General features: G+C 43.5%; 2 protein-coding genes across 3 annotated transcripts in view; one reads left to right on the top strand and one right to left on the bottom strand.

The window, feature by feature from the left end:
- Positions 1-3,358, bottom strand: part of PODNL1 (podocan like 1) — a 302,248-nt gene extending 298,890 nt beyond the window's left edge. The window contains exon 1 of one of the 2 annotated variants that reach the window (XM_078685604.1): positions 3,221-3,358. The gene's annotated coding sequence lies outside the window, so the exon portion shown is untranslated. Of the gene's footprint in view, positions 1-3,138 lie in introns of both variants that reach the window. The other variant, XM_078685610.1, reaches the window with a different exon arrangement.
- A 45-nt stretch (positions 3,359-3,403) lies between these two features.
- Positions 3,404-21,364, top strand: part of DCAF15 (DDB1 and CUL4 associated factor 15) — a 324,736-nt gene continuing 306,775 nt past the window's right edge. Inside the window, exon 1 of the mRNA XM_078685623.1 lies at positions 3,404-3,706. Coding sequence (XP_078541749.1) covers positions 3,563-3,706 — 144 coding nt within the window. The 5' untranslated portion in view covers positions 3,404-3,562. The remainder of the gene's footprint in view (positions 3,707-21,364) is intronic.

Raw genomic sequence — 21,364 nt, forward strand, 5'->3', positions numbered from 1 at the left:
TAAAACTGGACGCACAAGGAACTCAGCTGAAAGTGTTTCTAAATCGTAAGTTATTGATACCCCCCTCGCCATGGCTGCCAAGTTTTCCAGGTCCATGCGTGATGTGCTGCTCCAGAACAGGTTTTTTTCGTTTAATTGACTGGTGGAAAAAGCCTAGGGAATACAACTTATGTTTCTTTTTTAGATAACAATTGTTATACAGTTAGTATATGTTGTAAATAAGGCCAGGTAGTCCATGTACTTTCTTGATGCCCCTTTATTCAGGTAAGATGGTAGATAAGATATATATAAGGGAAAACCCCACCAGGAGTGGCCTCCTGCCACTCAGCCCACATTCAACTGCCAGACATCCACACAGAACATTCTAACAGGCTCTTGCATCACACATTCTAAGCTGGGCAGCAGGGACAAGTATAACACATCTCCCTTCTTTGATTTGATGAACAAGAGAGATGAATAGAAATTGCGGAGAGTAAATGAGATAGCAAGTCACATCACTCAATTTCCACATAAATGTAAAACAAGATAAGATTAGCAATTTTAACATCTTCACAAACCAATCACGCAAACTAATAAATAACATTCACATCACCTTCTCTCTTCCTTAAACAAACATTACTGACACAACGAAATAACCAACACACTATCACGCCCACACATCACATACTCAACCCAAAAACCCAACAAACCGACTGGCCAAGTCAGTAAGAGGCAAAAAGGTCCCAACTTACGGCGTAACAGTACAGTGGAACTCCAAGCTCCCTCAAAACTCCATGAGAGTATTAAAAAGTGGAACTCCAAGCTCCATCAAACTCCATGAAAATATCTAAAAGTGGAACTTCAAGTTCCCTCAAACTCCAATAAAAATATTCAAAAGTGGAACTCCAAGTTCCCTCAAACTCCATAAAAATGTTTAAAGGTGGAACTCTAAGCTCCCTGAAACTCCATGTAAATATTTAAAAATTGGAACTCCAAGCTCCATTAAACTTCAAGTAAGTATTTAAACTTATCACTCCACAACCCAAAAACAACAGAGCACATAATGCCCTGTGACATTTCAAACACATAACTCCCATAACCTTAAAGAATGAGACCATCCTATGAACAAAAATACAGGGCACTTAGCTCCTACAAACTCATCTCAACCCCCTCCACCACCTTCACAGAACCATTATGTCAGAAGAAAATTAAGCACATAGGCAATATACAGTGACAAGAAAATTAAGCAAACAGGAATCAATTAGCTCCGGTGAGCGATGTCTCACCCGAGGTCCTCATAGGGGTAGAGATGTCTGTCCTTAAACTGCCGGAATCCACAATCCAAATCACAATCCAAAGACCATAGAGTGCATTACGAAGTTTGCTGAGAAACACACCCTGCACTGACAGTTTCATCTTCTTCACATCGACATGCCGGTGCATATGGTTAATTGCGGCAAAATTCATCAAAACAGTACCTTTTCCTGAAGTGTCCCAGCTGAAACACGAAGCATTTTTTTTTTTTACGCTTTCTCACATTCAGGTTCATGCTGACACTTCCTCGTTATCTGCGTGAAATGCGCTGCAACCCTGTTCCACAATGTAGGTGTAAACTGAACGGTGTAAGCTCCATGGCCCCGACTTCAAAACGTAGCATTTCCATGGTTTCAAATAGTTGCAGCAGACCAAAATGGAAGCACGCAGTTTACGTTCTGCCGGATGGCTACCGGCACGTTAAAGCAGCAAAGCGTCCATATTCAGCACAATATCCTCGAGCAGGCAAGGTAAGGTGTGCGCGTGTGAAAACCGAACTTCCACAAAGGTTTAAACATCGCACACTTCAACGGCAATTACTTCAACTGTCTCCGGGATGGCTTGTTTTGCTCCGTGTTAGATGAGAAAATAAAACAACAAACTCTCTCTCTGGGGTCATAAACAGTATAGCACGAGTTAGTTACCAAGTAAATTTGCCGACAGTGAAGCTCTTAGGCGCAATATTACACACGTTCATGTTTAAATTGTTTAAAACGTTGGGCACTTATCTGTTCTCCATGACTCCTGAAAGCACACATACAGGCAGGCTCCCACTTCGACACAGCTGTTTCCCAGACTACACCAGCTGATTTATGCTCCAGTAATCGAAGGGCTCTCTCCTCGCAGCTCTCTGCCACATCGCATTTCTATCTGCTGCTTTCAATTACAGCTTGCCACTCCACTGCTCAGCACAGCTCCAGTTCAAACACTAGCAGGCAGTAGAAAAATGGCACGCTTCTCTGGTCATAATGTCATTAAAGATGACTTCACCTTAAACATGTAAGCTTGATTTGGCACTCCTGATTCTTGGGGCGACCGATTTCTTGGTCACTGGTGGGGTTTCCTAGTGCCAGTAAGCTTAAACACGCATTATAAAAGAAAGTTTTTACCTTTTAAATGTTCTTTCTCAGTTCTTTTCTTTTCTTGAATACTCTTAAATGTTCGTTCTCTATTTCTCTTAGATTTTCTTTTCTTCTATGAGTTCAAGACTCTTGTCTCCTTGTAAGTTCTTCTGTTTTAAATTGTAGATTTCTGCGCACTGTTGGTTCTTCTTTCTGTCGCCAAAAATGTTGTAAATAAGGCCAGGTAGTCCATGTACTTTCTTGAAGCCCCTTTATTCAGGTAAGATGGTAGATAAGATATATATAAGGGAAAACCCCACCAGGAGTGGCCTCCTGCCACTCAGCCCACATTCAACTGCCAGACATCCACACAGAACATTCTAACAGGCTCTTGCATCACACATTCTAAGCTGGGCAGCAGGGACAAGTATAACAGTATATTGTAATGATTTTAAATAATTGAACAATAAAAGCTTTTTCACTCTGTAAAACAGGTTTTTTTCCTTTGAATTCTGGGACTTGTAGTCATCTTTTAGAAAGGAATAAACAAGACTACAAGTTCCACAATCCAAAGAAAAATAAAACTGGACTGGAGCAGAATCTCATCATGCATGGACCCGGGGAATTTGGCATGGTTGCACTGCAGTGATTCTCTTTCCCCCCCGAGATTCTCTTCCTCAAACGGTGCAACATAATGCTCCTGCAGAAGCCCTCGCGAAACAGACCATGTTCTTTCTCTTCAGTGCTCTCTGCTGTAATGCTTTCCTTGCCATAGCGTTCATACCCAAATAGTGGCCTTCTTCCTCTACATTAACTCCTCTCCACCTTCTCGAATCTAGCAACCAACGAACTTCCTACAGTCTCACCCTCGATTTGTGTTCGTATGGATCGCTGCTGTCTGTCTCCATGGACACTGTACCAGTCTAATGGTTGTTTAGTTGAACAGTTGCCTATCCAATCAGACCAGTTGTTGGGAGAGCAGTTTGGCACATGCCGACTGACAATTACATGATCCAATGAGGTTCAGGGGGTTTGTTCCACTGTAGACAGTGCGCGCGAAGCTGTCTCAGGAAAAAGTCGTGGGCCAAAAGATGGACGGGGTTCGCAATCAATCGTTCCGCAGGATCATTCGAAAGAGACCAATCGGAGCGAGCGAAGTGAGGGAGGTTGTCCAATGAGAAAACGCGAGAGGCGGGTGCGTCGGGCGGATGCTCCGGAAGCCGAGAGATGCTGGAAAAATGGCGCCCGGCTCGAAATGCGAGAAAGAGAAAGACAAGCAACGCTGGGAGAGCGGCGGGTCAAAGCGAGGACGGCGGAAGGGCAACGTCTTGCGTCAGCTGGAGCGGGTCAAGGTACGTGTGGCAGTGGCAATAACAAGGGTCGCAGGGTACCTTTTGTCCAAAGTGTGCATACATATAGTGCTTAGCATGTGAGGTGAGTAGGGAGTATTTCGAGGGCGTTTGATAGGGAATTGGACATTACCTTAGAGGTGTGCAGTGTGGTATAGAATTGGATGCACAGGGTAGAGGGCATGTGTAGTGGCCAATACGGGAGGGCTTGCCTTTGGTGGCAGTAGGGGATGTTAGAAATACAACCGGGCAAGGAAAGATGGAGGTGATATATAGGTGCCATTGGTGGTCCATTGGATAACCGGCACTGAGGTTTATTTTGGGTTGCGAAGGATGGATGAGAGCTAAGAGAAGAGGTTGAAGGGTAGTAGAATGGGTCACTTTGCAGTCCTGGAATGCATTTTGTTGTGAAACGGTTATACAGAAAATGCTGCAGAAAGGGATGGGGTATTATGTAAAAAGCAATCTCCCCTTTGCCTTGCAGTCAGTGCAATATACATGGGTTTGGTTTTCTGAGGTGGTATGTTATTGCCATTGATTTCTGATGGACAGGTCATTTTATATGGTTATAAAGTCTTGAATGAATAGTTTGATATGCGTGTTACTCAGTACAGCTGAAGCTTGTACAACACATTTTCCCCAAACTGTCAATGCATAGTAGAGCGGTGATGATATCAATGGAAATGTACGTAAATAAATGTGGTGAAGGAGCTGGTGAGTGGTACAGTTAACAGAGCTGTCAATGTCCATGTTTAAATTAATTGCTGGTTTGAAATCAGAACGTTTCAGATTGCACAGGTGGTGTACTTGGATGGAATGACTTGTCCAGGGTCATACAGTAACTGAAATGCATGGATCATGGTTGGAACCCATGTCAGTCTACAGTCACACAGGTGAGGGTTTGTTTGCTTTGTGACAAACACTTAATAGGTTGAAAAATGTTAGGGCTGCGGAAGATTTAATGTTTGCTGTAAATCTGGATGAATTAACCCTAAATCTACTATTGTTTATTTATTATAATCAAGTTAGCCTATGCTAAAATAGTTTGAACAGGGAACTTTTATGAGCATCTTGTGCTAGAGGCACGTAGCAAAAAATATATGCTCAGAGCATTGTGCGTAACGTACTACATGTTTGTCCATCTTCACCACCACCAAACATATTCTGAATCTGATGTTACCATGGTGCCTATACAGTGACTAAAATCTTCTAGAACTAAACTTCAATCTCTCGATCTAAAAGACACAAAGACCTTACCAATAGTGCTGAATTGGAAATTATAAAATAAACTAGCCTATGTTAGGTAGCTGAACACAGAAGATCTGTCAACCAGATTGAATGAAGAACATAAAGATTCTGTGAAGTTTGGAGCACATGTCTTGGGGAACAAACGCTTCAGCAGACCTGGCACCCCTCATCATAACCTATGAGGAGCTCAGAAGGACATCTCATCATGGATATTCTTTTAAGGATCCACAGATAAGACGATGCAATAGCAAGTGGTCATGGTTCGATGAAGAATGCAAAAGGGTGCTTCTTACCGTAAAGCATAATGAATGATCCGGCAAGTATTACATAGCTAAACCAGCATTGGCAAAGCCAATAAGTATCGCCTATGCCAAATCCATTGGCTTCGACAGTTTTTTTTACGTATCGCACAGCAGTTTGCAATGCTATAAAAAATTGCTTAAAATAAAGAAAATAAAAGCAATATGACGCAGTGAGCATTGCCGTGTTAAAGTGCTTTTTTACTTTGAAATAAAATAGTAAGGAAGTGAGTGTGGGAGGAATAGAGGGGTGATGGGGGAAGGAGAAAGGAAGGGATTAGGTCAGTGAGGAAGGAAGGATCAAAATGAAGTGAAGGTAGGGAAGGTGAGAGAAATAAATCGACTGGAAGGAATACCTGATGGAAGGAAGGGGATGAAGTGGAGAAGAATGAAAGAAAAGAGGACTTGAGGACAGAAACAAAGAAAGGCAGGAAGAGAGGGGCTTCAGAAGGAGCCCACTCATTCTCCGCGAAGTATGTGCCTGATAGTTTCATGGGCTGCCATCATATGGGTTCCCTCTAGATGACATAGGGTTGGCATTTGAAGCTGGATACATCCTGGGTGCAGGAGTGAAACCGAGAAATACTCTGCGTAAGAGTAGCAGGTCATGGTACCTGCGGCACCTGGAGCTGGACTGAGAGATGCTGTGCCCCATCCACACTGGAGCAGGCAGAGCCGCATCCTACAAAAACATATAGCCCCCCCAACCTGAATAGAAGCAGATGGTGGTATGGCTCTCTGCCCTCAGCTGACTGCAGCTTATGATTATTTTTGGCCACTGGAGGAAATGTCAGTGGATTTGAATGACCATATAAGATTGCTTGATTTTAGCTCGCTATCATGACTGTCCAGCACTCCCTAAAACAATTAAACGTCTGCAAGATAAACAAGCTATTGTAAAGGACTTTAAAGTGTGCATGCACACCTTCAAATAGACTCCTAGATACTGAACATGCTACTCAAACTGTCCATGGAATGAATCAGGGCAACAAACCTGAAAATCTTGTGTAGACGTGCCAAACAAATGTGCTGCTTTTGCTTGCAGCCGGTGTTTACAGCACTGACGTTTTGCTTAATACATAAGCAAATCTGCAGGCTCTCTTTAAATTGGAACGCATTTGAAACATCTGGTTTGTTAAATTGACTACGTGAGAATTCACAAGCCATCTCTTAAGTACATTGCTTCTTATTCCTTGCTCGGTGAGGGGGTCAAAACTTTCTCACGAGAAGTTGCTTCGGTTTGCATAAACATAAGTCACCCTAAATGGTGGTTCATTGTGAGCAGGTTTCTCTTTGGGAGGAGTTTCAGGCTAGCTGGTACCTGCCGAACAGAACGGAGATGGAGGCTGCAGCGGAGCTCACACCTCTGCAGCTGTCTGTTGGCCCCCTTCCTCTGCACGGACTCTTAGTGATGCGGTTGGGAGTGTTAGATGGTTCACTTGAGCTGTTCAATATGTTCCACTCACTGCACCACTCCAGAGTGCACCTTTTTTAATCCAGACATCACTTTGGTGTGTGTGTATATATATGTGTGTGTGTGTGTGTATATGTATGTGTGTGTGTATATATATATATATATATATATATATATATATATATTTTCACTGAAAAAACCATAGGTTTGACACCAGTTATAGTTAGCTGGAAATTTTACTCGCATAAAACCAATGAAATTCCCACGTTCTAGTTAGTTGGACTCACTGTAACTTGCGCGTGCAATGCACTGCTGATGACGTCACATATTACATCACTCATGACATGGTCAGTGACATCAGTCATGATATCACTGATGACACTATCCAGTGAATGTGTCTTTTTAAAAAATAAATATGTTATATATGTATATGTAAAAGTTGATGAAAGAATAAATGTTTAAATAAGTGATTACTTGGATGTTTTTAAAAAATTGATTGGTTAACTGGTTTATTAAGTGTATCTTAGTGAATACATATATTAGAGAGTAATGTTTAAATATTTAAATACATGTATTAGTGTTTCACTTTGTGTATACGTGGTTGCATGGGTTGGTGAGTAGCTACATGTGTATGTATATGGGTTATTAGATGTTTTTGTTAGTATCAGTATGAGTGTTTGTATGGTTTGGTGGGGGTATTACTTAACACATAGATGCATGAATGACTGACTCTCTCTTTGTATGTGATTTGAAGACAGCATATGTGCAGGACTGTATGGGTGGAAGAGTGTGTATATGGGTGTGTTAGTGAGTGAATGACTGTCTCACTAGTGTCTTTATCAGTAACTACATATGATTTAATCTAATATATGTGAATATTGATGTATATAAGTGAGTATATGTGAGAGAAAGAGATTGTAAGAGTTCCTGTTTAGATAAGTATGTGTTTCTATAAGTGATTGTTTAAGAGAGTAAGTATGTGTAAGTTTCCATAGAAGTAAGGTGGTTGTGTGTGTATAGCTGTATATGCAAATAAATGGATGTTCAATAGTTTATTTGCATGTGTGAATATGTGGGAGAGTATCTTTTGGATGACTGTCGGTGTGTAACAGGATGTATAGGTGTATCACTACATATCATGAGTGAGTATATGTACGAGTGACTATATAGAACTGTTGATCAATGAGTGGATGTGTATATAGATGGTGGAATTATTGAATTGGTTGTTGTAACTGGTATGGGTATCCATTTGTTTGAAAATTTTAGTTTCTATTTTTGAATATGTGTTTCAAGGGTTACATTACAGTGAAAAGAGGTCTGTCACTCTGTCACAAGGATGGTGTCATCAGTGATGTCATGACTGTCACTGACCATGTTGTGGAAAAGTAAATTTTGCCATGTTCTGTGTCCCTACGTGTCATCCATCATATGTTATGTGTGCATGATTAAATATGCATATGTATTCCCCATGTCCGATTAATGACGCAATTACAGTTGTGTCCACCTCTAGTATGCCAGTTTCCAGTCCTCGTGAATAATACGATTATCAGGCCTATGTAAAGTTACGTTGCCACGTTTCTCAGTGTGCACGTTATTCTATTATAAAGTCCCCGTTTCTAGGCCTCAAAAGGGCCCGGACACCAGATTCAGCTCCTGTCTCCTGAAGCCTCGCTGAGGAGCGATACAGCCCCCACCTGTATCCTCGACCCTTCACTTACTTCCTGCCTCACAGTGCTCGGTGCAGCCTGGCTCAGTCTCTGAGTCTGCCAAGAATATGTTATGATTCCAGTTATCAGTTCAGTCCTCCTTCTCTGCATTCCTAAGCTACTGAACCGCATCAATAGTTTCCGTCATTGTCTAGCCTTTACGTCTCCACGTTAGAGAAATACTGTATTTAATGGTCATTTCATATTCTTCATCACGCACTACATGTAGAATAATGCATGGTCCAGTCTTAGAATCAAGTTAGCCTTTCCCCTCCTAACTTCTAGTTCATATCGACATGTTCCCTAAACATCAGATACTAGATAGGGTTTAGGTACATGTCGCTCCGACCCTCCAGACTTCAGTCTCTGCTCCTAGCACAGAGTTCATAGCCCCCAGCTTCTCCTAGTGATACGTCATTGCCAGTTTGCGCGCACCATCAGGTTAGAGGTCCCGGCTCCTCAGGTAGCCCCCTCCATGGTTTCCGCCCCATTCATGACATATCCTGTTACGTCTGCACCACATGTCTATGTATACGCCCAGTTACACCTACTTTTGCCCTTATCTTTCGCGACTGCTACGCGTCACACCTACTGCTCCACCCACTGCTACGCCTACTGCAATGTAATGCTATGTGTTTGCGTTATGTATATATGCTCATGTATTGTTATTAAAAGCCAGCGCGCTCATCCCAGATCCAGCCCCAGCAGCTGCTGGGCCCTGCCATCCTATTCCTATGCAGGTTGTCCTGTTCCTGTCCTTATGCTGTATTAAACCTGCAAAACTCCTACTACCTCGAATCTTGACTCTTATTTATTGAGCTATCTGTTATGATATATGTCTAGTCAAAAATAGGGTATTATTTATTTATTTACCACAATGTCATGAGTGATGTAATATGTGACGTCATCAGCAGTGCATTGTATGCGCAAGTTATAGTGAATCCAACTAACTATAACGTGGGAATTTCATTGGTTTTATGCGAGTAAAATTTCCAGCTAACTATAACTGGTGTCAAACCTATGGTTTTTTCAGTGAATTTCATAGGTTTTGTAAATGCTATTTCCTAACTATAACGTGTGTAAAACCTATGGTTTTTTCAGTGAATTTCATAGGTTTTTTAAATGCTACTTCCTAACTATAACGTGTTTAAAACCTATGGTTTTTTCAGTATATATATGTGTATGTGTATGTGTATATATATATATATATATATATATATATATATATATATATATATATATATATATATATATATAACATTTCTATGGCAAAATGAAACCCCTCATTTTGTTCCTTTTCAAATTAAATGTATTAAGTGTTACCACTTTATTCCAATCAAGATGACTTCAGGTGTGCCATACTTTTGTCATAAGTAAGACTGTTAGCGTTCTAGTTGTTCTTTAGAACACTCTGGGACATTCTGTCATTGGGCTATAGTTGGGCTACATCTGGCTGATATTTGGGCTACATTTGGGCTCTATTGTCTCTGGTGGCCATCTTGGGAGACTGCATATCAGATTTTTTTAATGAAATATAAGAGGATTTGAGAAGTCACTCAAAATGTGCCCTAATTGTTCTTTCTTCAGCACTAATCATAATTTCTATGGCAAAATGAAACCCCTTATTTTTTTCCTTTTCAAATTAAATGTATTAAGTGTTACCACTTTATTCTAATCAAGATGACTTCAGGTGTGCCATACTTTTGTCATAAGTAAGACTGTTAGCGCTCTAGTTGTTCTTTAGAACACTCTGGGACATTCTGTCATTGGGCTATAGTTGGGCTACATCTGGCTGATATTTGGGCTACATTTGTTTTTTTTTGTCTCTGGTGGCCATCTTTGGGCTACATTGGGCTACATTTGGGCTCTAACATATATATAGCCCAATGTAGCCCAATATATATTTTTTCAAAGTTAATTTTCTCAGCAACTACTGAACAAATTTACACCATTCAAAGAAAAGCGTAATCTGCGAGCCGGACTCTACCTTTCTACCAAATTTCTTATAAATCCATTCAGCCGTTCGAGCTGTAGCCGTGTCTAAACGTCCTATGAAAAATAACATGGGGAAAACACGTTTTGGGACCCCCCTTTATCTCAGCCCCCACTTGACGAATCCCCCCCAAACTTTCAGGGAAGGAGCGGAGCGGAGCAGGCCATCTTCTTTGAGAAATTCGCAAAGATTCGTCCACCGGCGCCAAAGTTAATCTCAATAGAATGTTGCGGATTTCCTATGGAAACTAGGTCCTAACTATAACTACCTACTGGCGATCGCCAGTAGGTAATATATATATATATATATATATATATATATATATATATATTCTCAATACAAATTGCCTTAAGCTTTGGAAAGCAACTCGACAGCACTGTGCCCTCCGGCTTTTCCTTTTCAGCCTGCCTCTGCGCTCACAGTTAATTAAGAGTGCCGACGCGTTTCAAGGTGTTACTCTCCATCATGGGCTGCATAAATGACTCTTGATGATCGTGTCATTTAAATTTCCGGTTTCTATTATTTCAAACCCCCCGGTAGGCGTGCGTTACATCTCACGTCACTCAGCTGAATACTGGGACTTGAAGTCCGTGACACGATAATTATTTTCTTTGAGTAAGTTCAAGTGTTCATTTTTAAATCATGCTTCAATTAAATGCCTTAAGTAGGTTTGTGTGCGTTTTCAGCAGGCTATTGACAAAACAGCGCTGTGCCAAAAGTCTCGAAAGGTTTCAGACTCGGGCCTCACCCAACTGGAGATGGCGATCTTCCTCCTGTGGATGATGGTGCCTTTCCCAATTGAAGCATGATTTAAAAATGGGATCCCTGGCTGGCCAGGGCTTGTGCCAAAGTCAGTCAGAGACCACCACTCCTAAGTCAGGGCAAGGGAGTTACACGCCAAGATAACCCCATCTCACCCTCTAGGTAACGTGCCGCGAGCAGCAAGGCTAAACCTGGAGGCGATGTGAGTTAAGTATTTGCGCACGCACCCCAGCAACCACACCCAAGGCCCACCACAAAGGAAACTCCACACAAGGTTATATATAAAAATAGCCTTTGTATTACACCAAAACACATTAGATAAAAACACACACTTTACAATGTGCCAACAGGCACGGTCAGAATTTAAAGGGGATATGTACAAGACAGGGCCACCTGGACCCCTGTCAGGAATCAGCACTTTTAGAACTTAGCACATAGAATATAAATCACTTTAGTACCTGGTTACCAGTAGTTACTGGTTGTGTAAGTACCACCTACGCAACCCTAACCACCTTAGGAGAATATTGCGCAGGGGACCAGGACCTCACTAGCACCACCTGCACTAGGAGAAAAACCACCTAAGTATCACAATACCTGTAGGGGTATAAGAACATAACACATGATGCATAACATACATTCAGAGGTGTAAGGAACAAGACACATGATGCATCAAAAACACATTCAGAGGTGCAGGGAAGGAAAACACATGATGCATAAAAATACATTCAGCGGTGTAAGAACAAGGAAAAACACATGATGCATAAAACATTCAGAGGTGTAAGAACAAGGGTGACACATGATGCCTGAAAACATTCTGAGGTTTAAGATCAAGGTGCGTAATCATATTAAATGCATAATCATATTAAATGCATTACATTTCCTAGCACCACATCACATTGCGCAAAACGTACATAAGCCACCACCTGTGGCAGTCCCTAGGCCAACTGGCCTTGTTGGGGCTAGGACGCCCTGTGCTCAACCTCGCGGCTAGGCTTATCACGGACTGCAAACGATTTGACCACATTTCTCCCGCCCTTAAATCCCTTAAATGGCTCCCCATTGAAGGTAGATCCACATATATAACCGCCTGCATTACACACAAAATCCTCCACCAAAACACACCGGCATACCTCTCCAATAAACTGACCAAAGCAGGCTGCACGCGATCACTGAGAAGCTCCAACACCCTCCTACTTATCCCCCCCTTCAGAAAAAGAATTCCACTCAGTCACGCTCCTTTTCAGGCAATGCCCCACTTATTTGGAATGCCCTCCCAAAAGACCTCCGCTGTAACCAGTCCTACCCCAGCTTCAAAAAAGAACTCCAACTTCTTCTCCTTAATAAATACTGGGGTTTCTAATCGCTCCCTGGTAGCCTCGCCCCTCTGCATCACCCCGCCTAGCTGCTACACCTGCACTTCCAGATCCACACCAACCCTAAGACCACCCTCAGAGGCACCCTGATCTACCGACCCCCGGGTCCACGCACACGATTCAGCGAGGACATCGCCGACTTCGTCAGCCCGCATGCCCTCCCCTCCGCCGACTACATCCTCCTGGGGGACCTCAACTTCCACCTGGAGAACAACAGCGACCGCAACACCATCAGCCTGCTCGACAACCTCGCCAACCTCGGACTCAAGCAACTGGTGACCACCCCCACCCACCTCGCCGGACACACACTCGACGCCGTCTTCTCATCCAGCAAAGACATCACCTTCAGCCACGCAACAGGACTCCACTGGACGGACCACAGCTGCGTCCACTTCACCTTCAAAAGAACGACGACCCACCACCACCAGCAACAGGTTGCCCGAAGAAGCTGGAACAAGATCACAGCCGACCAGCTCACCGCTTCCCTGAGCCAGCACCCCCCCGCCAGCTCAGCGAACCCCAGCCAGGCCGCCGACAACCTCACGAAGTGGATCAATAACTGCGCGGACGAACTCGCCCCTCTGAGAACCCCACCCAACAGACCCTGCAGCAGAAAAACACCATGGTTCACCGACGAACTCAAGAGCTCCAAGAAGAACTGTCGAGCCCTCGAGAAAGTCTGGAGAAGGGAACCAACTACGGACAACATGACCACCCTCAAGCTCGCCACCCGGAAACACCACCAACTGATCCGCGCCACCAAGAAAAATACATACAAAGACCGGCTGGACAACAACGCACACAACTGCAAGGAACTCTTCAACATCGTGAAAGAGCTCTCCAACCCCAACGCCGGAAACAATGACATCACCCCGTCGCAAGACCTCTGCAACTCCCTCGCGTCCTACTTCCACAACAAGATCGTGGACATACACAACAGCTTCAGCAACCAACCAACCAACGCAAGCCACAACCGCAACAACGCCACCCACCACCACCCTCCGCACCTGGACTCCGATCAGCACCGAAGACATCATCCGCACAATGAACTCCGTCCACTCCGGATCTCCGACTGACCCCTGCCCTCACCACGTCTTCAACAAGGCCGACGCTGTCATCGCACCCCACCTGCGGGACATCATCAACACCTCCTTCGACACCGCCACCTTCCCTGAGAGCTGGAAGCACGCCGAACTCAGCGCTCTTCTCAAGAAACCCACAGCAGACCCCACCGACCTCAAGAACTACCGTCCCATCTCGCTCCTCCCGTTCCCGGCCAAAGTCATCGAGAAGACCGTCAACAAACAGCTGGCCGCCTTCCTCGAGACGAACGGATCCCTCGACCCCTCACAGTCTGGCTTCCGAGCGAACCACAGCACCGAGACCGCCCTCATCGCCGCCACCGATGACATACGAACTCTGATGGACAACGGAGAAACAGCGGCCCTCATCCTCCTGGACCTCTCCGCGGCTTTCGACGCTGTCTGCCACCGCACCCTAATACAGCGCCTCGGCAACATCGGAATCCAGGACAAGGCACGGGAATGGATCACCTCCTTCCTCGACGGAAGAACACAGAGAGTCCGCCTACCACCGTACAAGTCAGAGGCCACCAAAGTCATCTGCGGCGTCCCTCAAGGTTCCTCACTGAGCCCCACACTCTTCAACGTCTACATGAGCCCCCTCGCGGCCATCGCACGCCAACACAACCTCAACATAATCTCCTACGCCGACGACACCCAGCTGATCCTCTCCCTGACCAACGACCCCGCCACCGCCAGAGCCAACCTGCACGAAGGGATGAGAGAGGTAGCCGAATGGATGACGACCAGCCGCCTGAAACTGAACTCGGACAAGACGGAGGTCCTCATCCTGGGCTCCTCGCCCTCCGCCTGGGACGACTCCTGGTGGCCCCCCGCCCTGGGCACCGCACCCAAACCGACGGACCACGCACGCAACCTGGGCTTCATCCTGGACTCCTCCCTCTCCATGACCAGACAAGTAAACGCCGTCTCCTCGTCTTGCTTCAACATCCTGCGCATGCTACGTAAGATCTTCCGGTGGATCCCCACCGAGACGAGGAAGACGGTCACCCAGGCCCTCGTCACCAGCCGACTGGACTACGGCAACGCCCTCTACGCCGGAACCACCGCCAAGCTCCAGAAGAGACTCCAGCGGATCCAGAACGCCTCGGCCAGACTCATCCTCGGCATCCCCCGACGCAGCCACATCTCCGGACACCTGAGAGATCTGCATTGGCTCCCGGTCAACAAGAGAATCACCTTCCGTCTCCTCACCCACGCGCACAAAGCCCTACACGACCAAGGCCCGAGCTACCTCAACAACCGGATCAACTTCTACACCCCCAAGCGCCTCCTCAGATCAACCAGCCACGCCCTCGCCACCGTCCCCCGCATCCGAAGAGCGACAACAGGAGGAAGGTCCTTCTCCTACCTGGCCGCCAAGACCTGGAACTCACTCCTGACCGACCTGCGCCTGACCCAGGACCACCTCTCCTTCAGGAAGAAGCTCAAGACCTGGCTGTTCGAGCAGTAACGGCACCCCCCCCTCCTAGCGCCTTGAGACCCTACGGGTGAGTAGTGCGCTCTACAAATGACCTGATTGATTGATTGCTACGCATATGACTTGTGACCACCCGCCTGGCCAACTCCCTTTCCTTCTATCTGATCACCTTACCTCCCCTCCTCATGACCCTCAGTTCTCTTGCATGTTTTTTTGTATACTTAAGTGAGGCTTCCTGCCAAACTGTGACCGCTATTTTGTACTAATCATAGTGTCTAGCAATTTGTTTTTACTCTCTTATCTAGATGTCATGTATCCTATGTGGACTTGCTCTTTTATTATTCCATTGTCTGTGCTTATACACACTGTACCTGTATGGAAACACCTTGTAAAGCGCTCGGATACTCCTGGGTCCAGCCAGCGCTATATAAAACCTCTTAAATAAAATTCTCGTGGTAAACAGCATAGGTAGCTCACAGTTTTAACTTCAACTCAAATATTTACATTAAATAATGAGTATCCCATGGCAAGAAAATCATTGATAAAGTCTTCAAAACAGCAAAGAAGTCGCATATCAAAGGTTCGCTGAAGCTACTAGGGTTGGGCCGTCCAACTGAGTCGCATCACCAACAAGCATTTCTAATGCAATAGGTCTCGCATTAGGAAAGTTTGAGCTATTGGTATTGTAAAAGACACATTTTTTTATTTGTTTTGTTCTTGAAAATAGCGAAATTAATAGCGTTGTCATTTACAATGCCAATAGTTATAACTTTCGCAAATGTGACACCTATAGCATTTGTATTGCAATATGTGTTGTATTTACGTGACTTACATGTATTGATATTACAAATAACATGGCTTTTATTTTTTTTCCAATAATTAATACTTAAAGTTATTGTAATTTATAATGGCAATAGCTTAAAGTTTTGTAAATAACTTTTGTGAAGATTATGTTCAGTGTATTTTATTGTGACGAAAATCCAAGAACAGAAGGGAAATATTAACATCTTTTTGTTACATTTGTAATAAAGCTTGAAACATTGAGAGAACATATTTGAACCAGGTGTTGTTGAATGGTTGCACAGATTGATGTTGTGATGGCGAACGAGTGATGCTGTGGCGTTCAGTGATGCTGTGGTAGCGCATAGTGATGTTGTGGTGCCCCTGAGTGATGCTGCTGAGTGATGCTGTATGCTATGCTATGTTTTGTTTTGCTATTCTATGCGTTGATTTGTTATGCAATGGTATGCTGTGTTTTGCTATGTTTTGTTATGCTATGTTTTGTTATGCTATGCTATGTTTTGTTATGCTATGCTATGTTTTGTTGTGTTTTATTATGCTATGCTTTGTTTTGCTATGCTTTGTTTGTTTTGCTATGCTTTGTTTTGCTATGCTTTGTTTTGCTATGCTTTGTTTTGCTTTGCTTTGTTTTGCTATGCTTTGTTTTGCTATGCTATGTTTTGTTGTCTTTGGTATGCTATGTTTTGCTATGCTATTATTATTATTTTTTTTTTTTATCCTCATCTGCCCAACACACGTCCTTTAGATACAATGAAAGCCCCCCGACCAGCTCACTGCCGTTGGGAGCGATGCCCTGTGAATTGAGCCGCTACACGCCTAGGCAGAAATTTTCAAGAGTTGGTGGGAACAACCATGCATCTTGTGACGATATCTCCAGGCAGCTTCGTGCCAATAATTCCAGTATTTAGGTGTCGAAATCTGGGCGGACCACCATACTGAACCATTAGATAGGTGGGCTTAATCATCGGATGTTTGGGGGGGAAAAAAAACAAAAAAAAACAACAAAAAAAACCCCCAAAAGGCAAGGAGAAAAACAGAAAGAACTTCACTTCCACTCTGTCAGGAATTTCCAAAAAGTGAGGTTCTGGTTTCTACATGATCTTTTCAAGTCTACCTTGGAGGTTTCATAAAGTGAGGTTAGCCATGCTGAGTGAGAGGGAGGGGTGGCGTCCACCCAGTGCATGCATATCTGCCGTCTTGCCAGCAGAATGGCATAAAATATAAAGGACCGTACTGCCCCAGTGATGTTCTGGTCAAGACCAAGGATAACAAGTGGTAAAGTTAAAGAAATGTTGGACTTAGTAATTGAATCCAAAGTTACTTTGATCTCCATCCAGAAAGTAGATATGTAGGGGCAGTCCCAGAACATGTGTATGTCGGAGGCTGCTAGCAGTAGGCATTTGTTACAGCATTTCCCCTCTTGGTATTTGGATAGACGTAAAGGGGTGAGATAGGCCCGATGTAGAGTAAACAAGTGGTTTCGTCTAAGCCAGGCGGGTTTAACCAATTTATACAGAAGGGAAAAAGATTCTGTCCACCGGTCCTCGTCTAATGACGCTATTTCTCTACCCCATAGCTCTGTTGGGAGATGAAAGTCTCCATCTATCTCTTCCAGTATGGACCAATACCAAAGAGCCACCTCTTTACCCCCAGTCTGTTTTTCGACGAGCTGTTGTTCTAGGAGACTAATTCTCCCGATATTAGAATCTTTCCTGATTAGTTCTGTGGCCCAGCTACTCATTTGTGTGTACTTAAATCTTGACAATGTCAGCCCTACTTTCTCCCTAAGGACATCCCACCGTATCAATATACCTTCATATAGCAGTTCACCCCATCTAGAAAGCCCAGCTGTAATTAAGGGGGTAGCCAGAGAATCTTGCATGCACAGTGGGAGCCCTGGAGAATCCCAAATTTGAGCATAATTAGAGTAGTACGCCAACCCCACTCTACGTTTGATTTGTACCCATAACTTAAGTTGTGTTAGTAGAGTCTTCAACCTCACCTTCTTGAAAAACTTTCGATCTCCAAACTTAAACAAAAACCCATCTAATGGAAGGTTTGCCCCTACCAGCATTGCCTTAAATAGTTTCCCATTTGAAGTAGTGTCTGGTGACTTCAAAAGCATTCTTGAATGGGAAAGCTGGAATGCCCAGGAGTAGTACTGCAAATCTGGGAGAGCCAATCCACCCTTTTCCCTCCTCCTCCTCAGTTTTTTCCAAGCCAACCTTGTCGCTTTATAGCCCCATATAAAGGAATTAATTTCTTGTTGGCACTTAAGCAGTTGTTTTGGATCTAATGCAAGGGGAATTGTATTAAAAATAAAAGTCAGTTTCGGAAGGATAGACATCTTTACGATATTCACTTTCCCAAAAATTGATAGTCTAAGGCCGTCCCAAGATCTCAAAAGGGCCCTACATTCTCTGGCGACCAGATCTAGGTTTGTTTTAGCCAAGACTTCAATATCTTGTGTTATTTTAACCCCGAGGTAACGCATTGAACATTTTGAGGGCGCCATTTCAACGCCCGGATTGGCAATATTCCATGTCATTAGCTCAGTCTTATCGGCATTGATATCATAGCCTGAAATACATCCGAATTCCTTGGCCCTTTCGACCACTATGGGAAAAGCATTCACTGGATCACTGGTGTAGATTACAATGTCATCGGCGTAAAGCCCTACTTTCCTTTCCCATCCGCCAAATTTAAATGAAGAGATTCTTGAGTCATCCCTATAAGATTGTGCAAGTGGCTCAATGTATATGTTAAAAAGTAAAGGGGATAGGGGGCACCCCTGTCTTGTTCCCCTGGTAATCAAAAAGGGCTGGGTACATACACCGTTGACCATAATACTTGCTCTAGGATTTGCATATAGGAGTCCAATAGATCTCCGAAAGTTTGGACCAAGTGCGAATTTCTTCATGGTCTCATCTAAATATGACCAGTTTACTCGATCGAACGCTTTAGTAGCGTCGAGGGTCATAATGGCCAAAGGAAGAGAGAATGTAGAGGCTATATCCACTGCCCCAATTAGGTCATACGTAAGATCTGAAATTTGTCGACCCCTTATGAAGCCCTTTTGGTCAGTGTGGATTATTGAGCCAACCTCACGCCCTAGCCTGTTTGCCAACACAGCTGCAAAGAGCTTATAATCGCTGTTTAAAAGCGAGATCGGCCTATATGAGCCGCACTTGGTTGGATCTTTTCCGGGTTTCAGGATCAGGACAATAGTCGCCTCGCCCCATGATGTAGGAGGGGTCACCCCGTTTATTAAGATGTCATTAAAAAGCCTTGTAAGGACCGGAACTATTTCGGGTGCTAAGACACGCAATAGTTCCCCAGGGAGACCATCAGGGCCAGTTGCCTTACCCCTCTTCACCTTGTTAATACTTTCCCTCACTTCTTCCTCTGAGATAGGCCTATCAAGACGATCTCTTTGTTCAGAGCTAAGAGTGGGTAGACTAATCTTCTCCAGCCATCTGGATTTTGATATCGGGTCCCCCAAGGTCTCTTCCTTATATATTTGCTGGAAAAACTCCAGAAATGCTTCTCCAATATCTTTGGTGGATGATCTTACAAGTGTCTCGCCCTCTACCATTATATGTTTTATATGTTTTTTTGCCTGCTCAGATTTAATTTTCCAAGCAAGAAGCTTGCCCGCGGACTCACCATATTCAAAGTTGGAGAGCTTACTTGCTTCCCATCTCCGTGCGACCCTCTCCTGGAGGATATTATCTAGCTTCTCTTTTAGGTCTTTACGTTGTTCTTGTTCCGTGTTGGTTCCATTTCCGGAGCCAATACGTTGGTCCAATAATGCTATATCTCTTTCGATATTGGCGATCTTTGCCCTATATATTTTCCCTCGATAAGAGGCCCTGTTGGTTATGTAGCCTCTCAAATAGGCCTTGTAGGACTCCCATACTGTATTTAACTGGGTAGAGTGTTTGTTTTGCTATGCTATGTTTTGTTGTCTTTGGTATGCTATGTTTTGCTATGCTATTATGTTTTGTTTTGCTATGCTATGCTATGTTTTGTTGTCTTTGGTATGCTATGTTTTGCTATGCTATTATGTTTTGTTTTGCTATGCTATGCTTTGTTGTGTTTTGTTAAGCTATGCTATGTTTTGTGTTTTGCTATGTTTTGTTATGCTATGTGTTTTGTTTTGTTATGCTATGTATTGTTTTGTTATGCTATGCTATGTTTTGCTATCCTAAGCTTTGTTATGCTATGTTCTGTTGTGTTTTGTTATGCTATGTTTTGTTTTGCTATGTTTTGTTATGCTATGTTTTGTTTTGCTATGCTTGGTTTTCCTATGTTTTGTAATGCTATGTTTTGCTATGCGATGTTATGTTATGCTAGGTTTTGTTCTGTTTTGTTCTGCTATGTTTTGTTGTGTTTTGTTATGCTATGCTATGTTTTGTTGTCTTTGGTATGCTATGTTTTGCTATGCTATTATGTTTTGTTTTGCTATGCTATGCTATGTTTTGTTGTCTTTGGTATGCTATGTTTTGCTATGCTATTATGTTTTGTTTTGCTATGCTATGCTTTGTTGTGTTTTGTTAAGCTATGCTATGTTTTGTGTTTTGCTATGTTTTGTTATGCTATGTGTTTTGTTTTGTTATGCTATGTATTGTTTTGTTATGCTATGCTATGTTTTGCTATCCTAAGCTTTGTTATGCTATGTTCTGTTGTGTTTTGTTATGCTATGTTTTGTTTTGCTATGTTTTGTTATGCTATGTTTTGTTTTGCTATGCTTGGTTTTCCTATGTTTTGTAATGCTATGTTTTGCTATGCGATGTTATGTTATGCTAGGTTTTGTTCTGTTTTGTTCTGCTATGTTTTGTTGTGTTTTGTTATGCTATGCTATGTTTTGTTATGCTAGGTTTTGTTATGCTATGCTATGTTTTGTTATGCTATGTTTTGTTTTGCTATGCTTTATGTTGTGCTATGCTTTATGTTGTGCTATGCTTTGTTTTGTTACGCTATGTTTTGTTATGCTATGTTTTGTTATGCTTTGTTTTGTTATGCTTTGTTTTGTTATGCTTTGTTTTGTTATGCTTTGTTTTGTTATGCTTTGTTTTGTTATGCTTTGTTTTGTTATGCTTTGTTTTGTTATGCTTTGTTTTGTTATGCTGTGTTTTGTTATGCTGTGTTTTGTTATGCTGTGTTTTGTTATGCTGTGTTTTGTTATGCTGTGTTTTGTTATGCTGTGTTTTGTTATGCTGTGTTTTGTTATGCTGTGTTTTGTTATGCTATGCTATGTTTTGTTATGCTATGTTGGTGAGGGTGTGTGAGGGTGAGGGTGTGTGAGGGTGAGGGTGTGTGAGGGTGAGGGTGTGTGAGGGTGAGGGTGTGTGAGGGTGTGTGAGGGTGTGTGAGGGTGAGGGTGTGTGAGGGTGAGGGGGTGTGGGGGGTGGGTGAGGGGTGTGTGAGGGGTGTGTGAGGGGTGTGTGAGGGGTGTGTGAGGGGTGTGTGAGGGGTGTGTGAGGGGTGTGTGAGGGTGAGAGGGGTGTGTGAGGGTGAGAGGGGTGTGTGAGGGTGAGAG

This window comes from Lissotriton helveticus, chromosome 1_1, assembly GCF_964261635.1.
Source record: "Lissotriton helveticus chromosome 1_1, aLisHel1.1, whole genome shotgun sequence".
Taxonomy (NCBI): domain Eukaryota; kingdom Metazoa; phylum Chordata; class Amphibia; order Caudata; family Salamandridae; genus Lissotriton; species Lissotriton helveticus.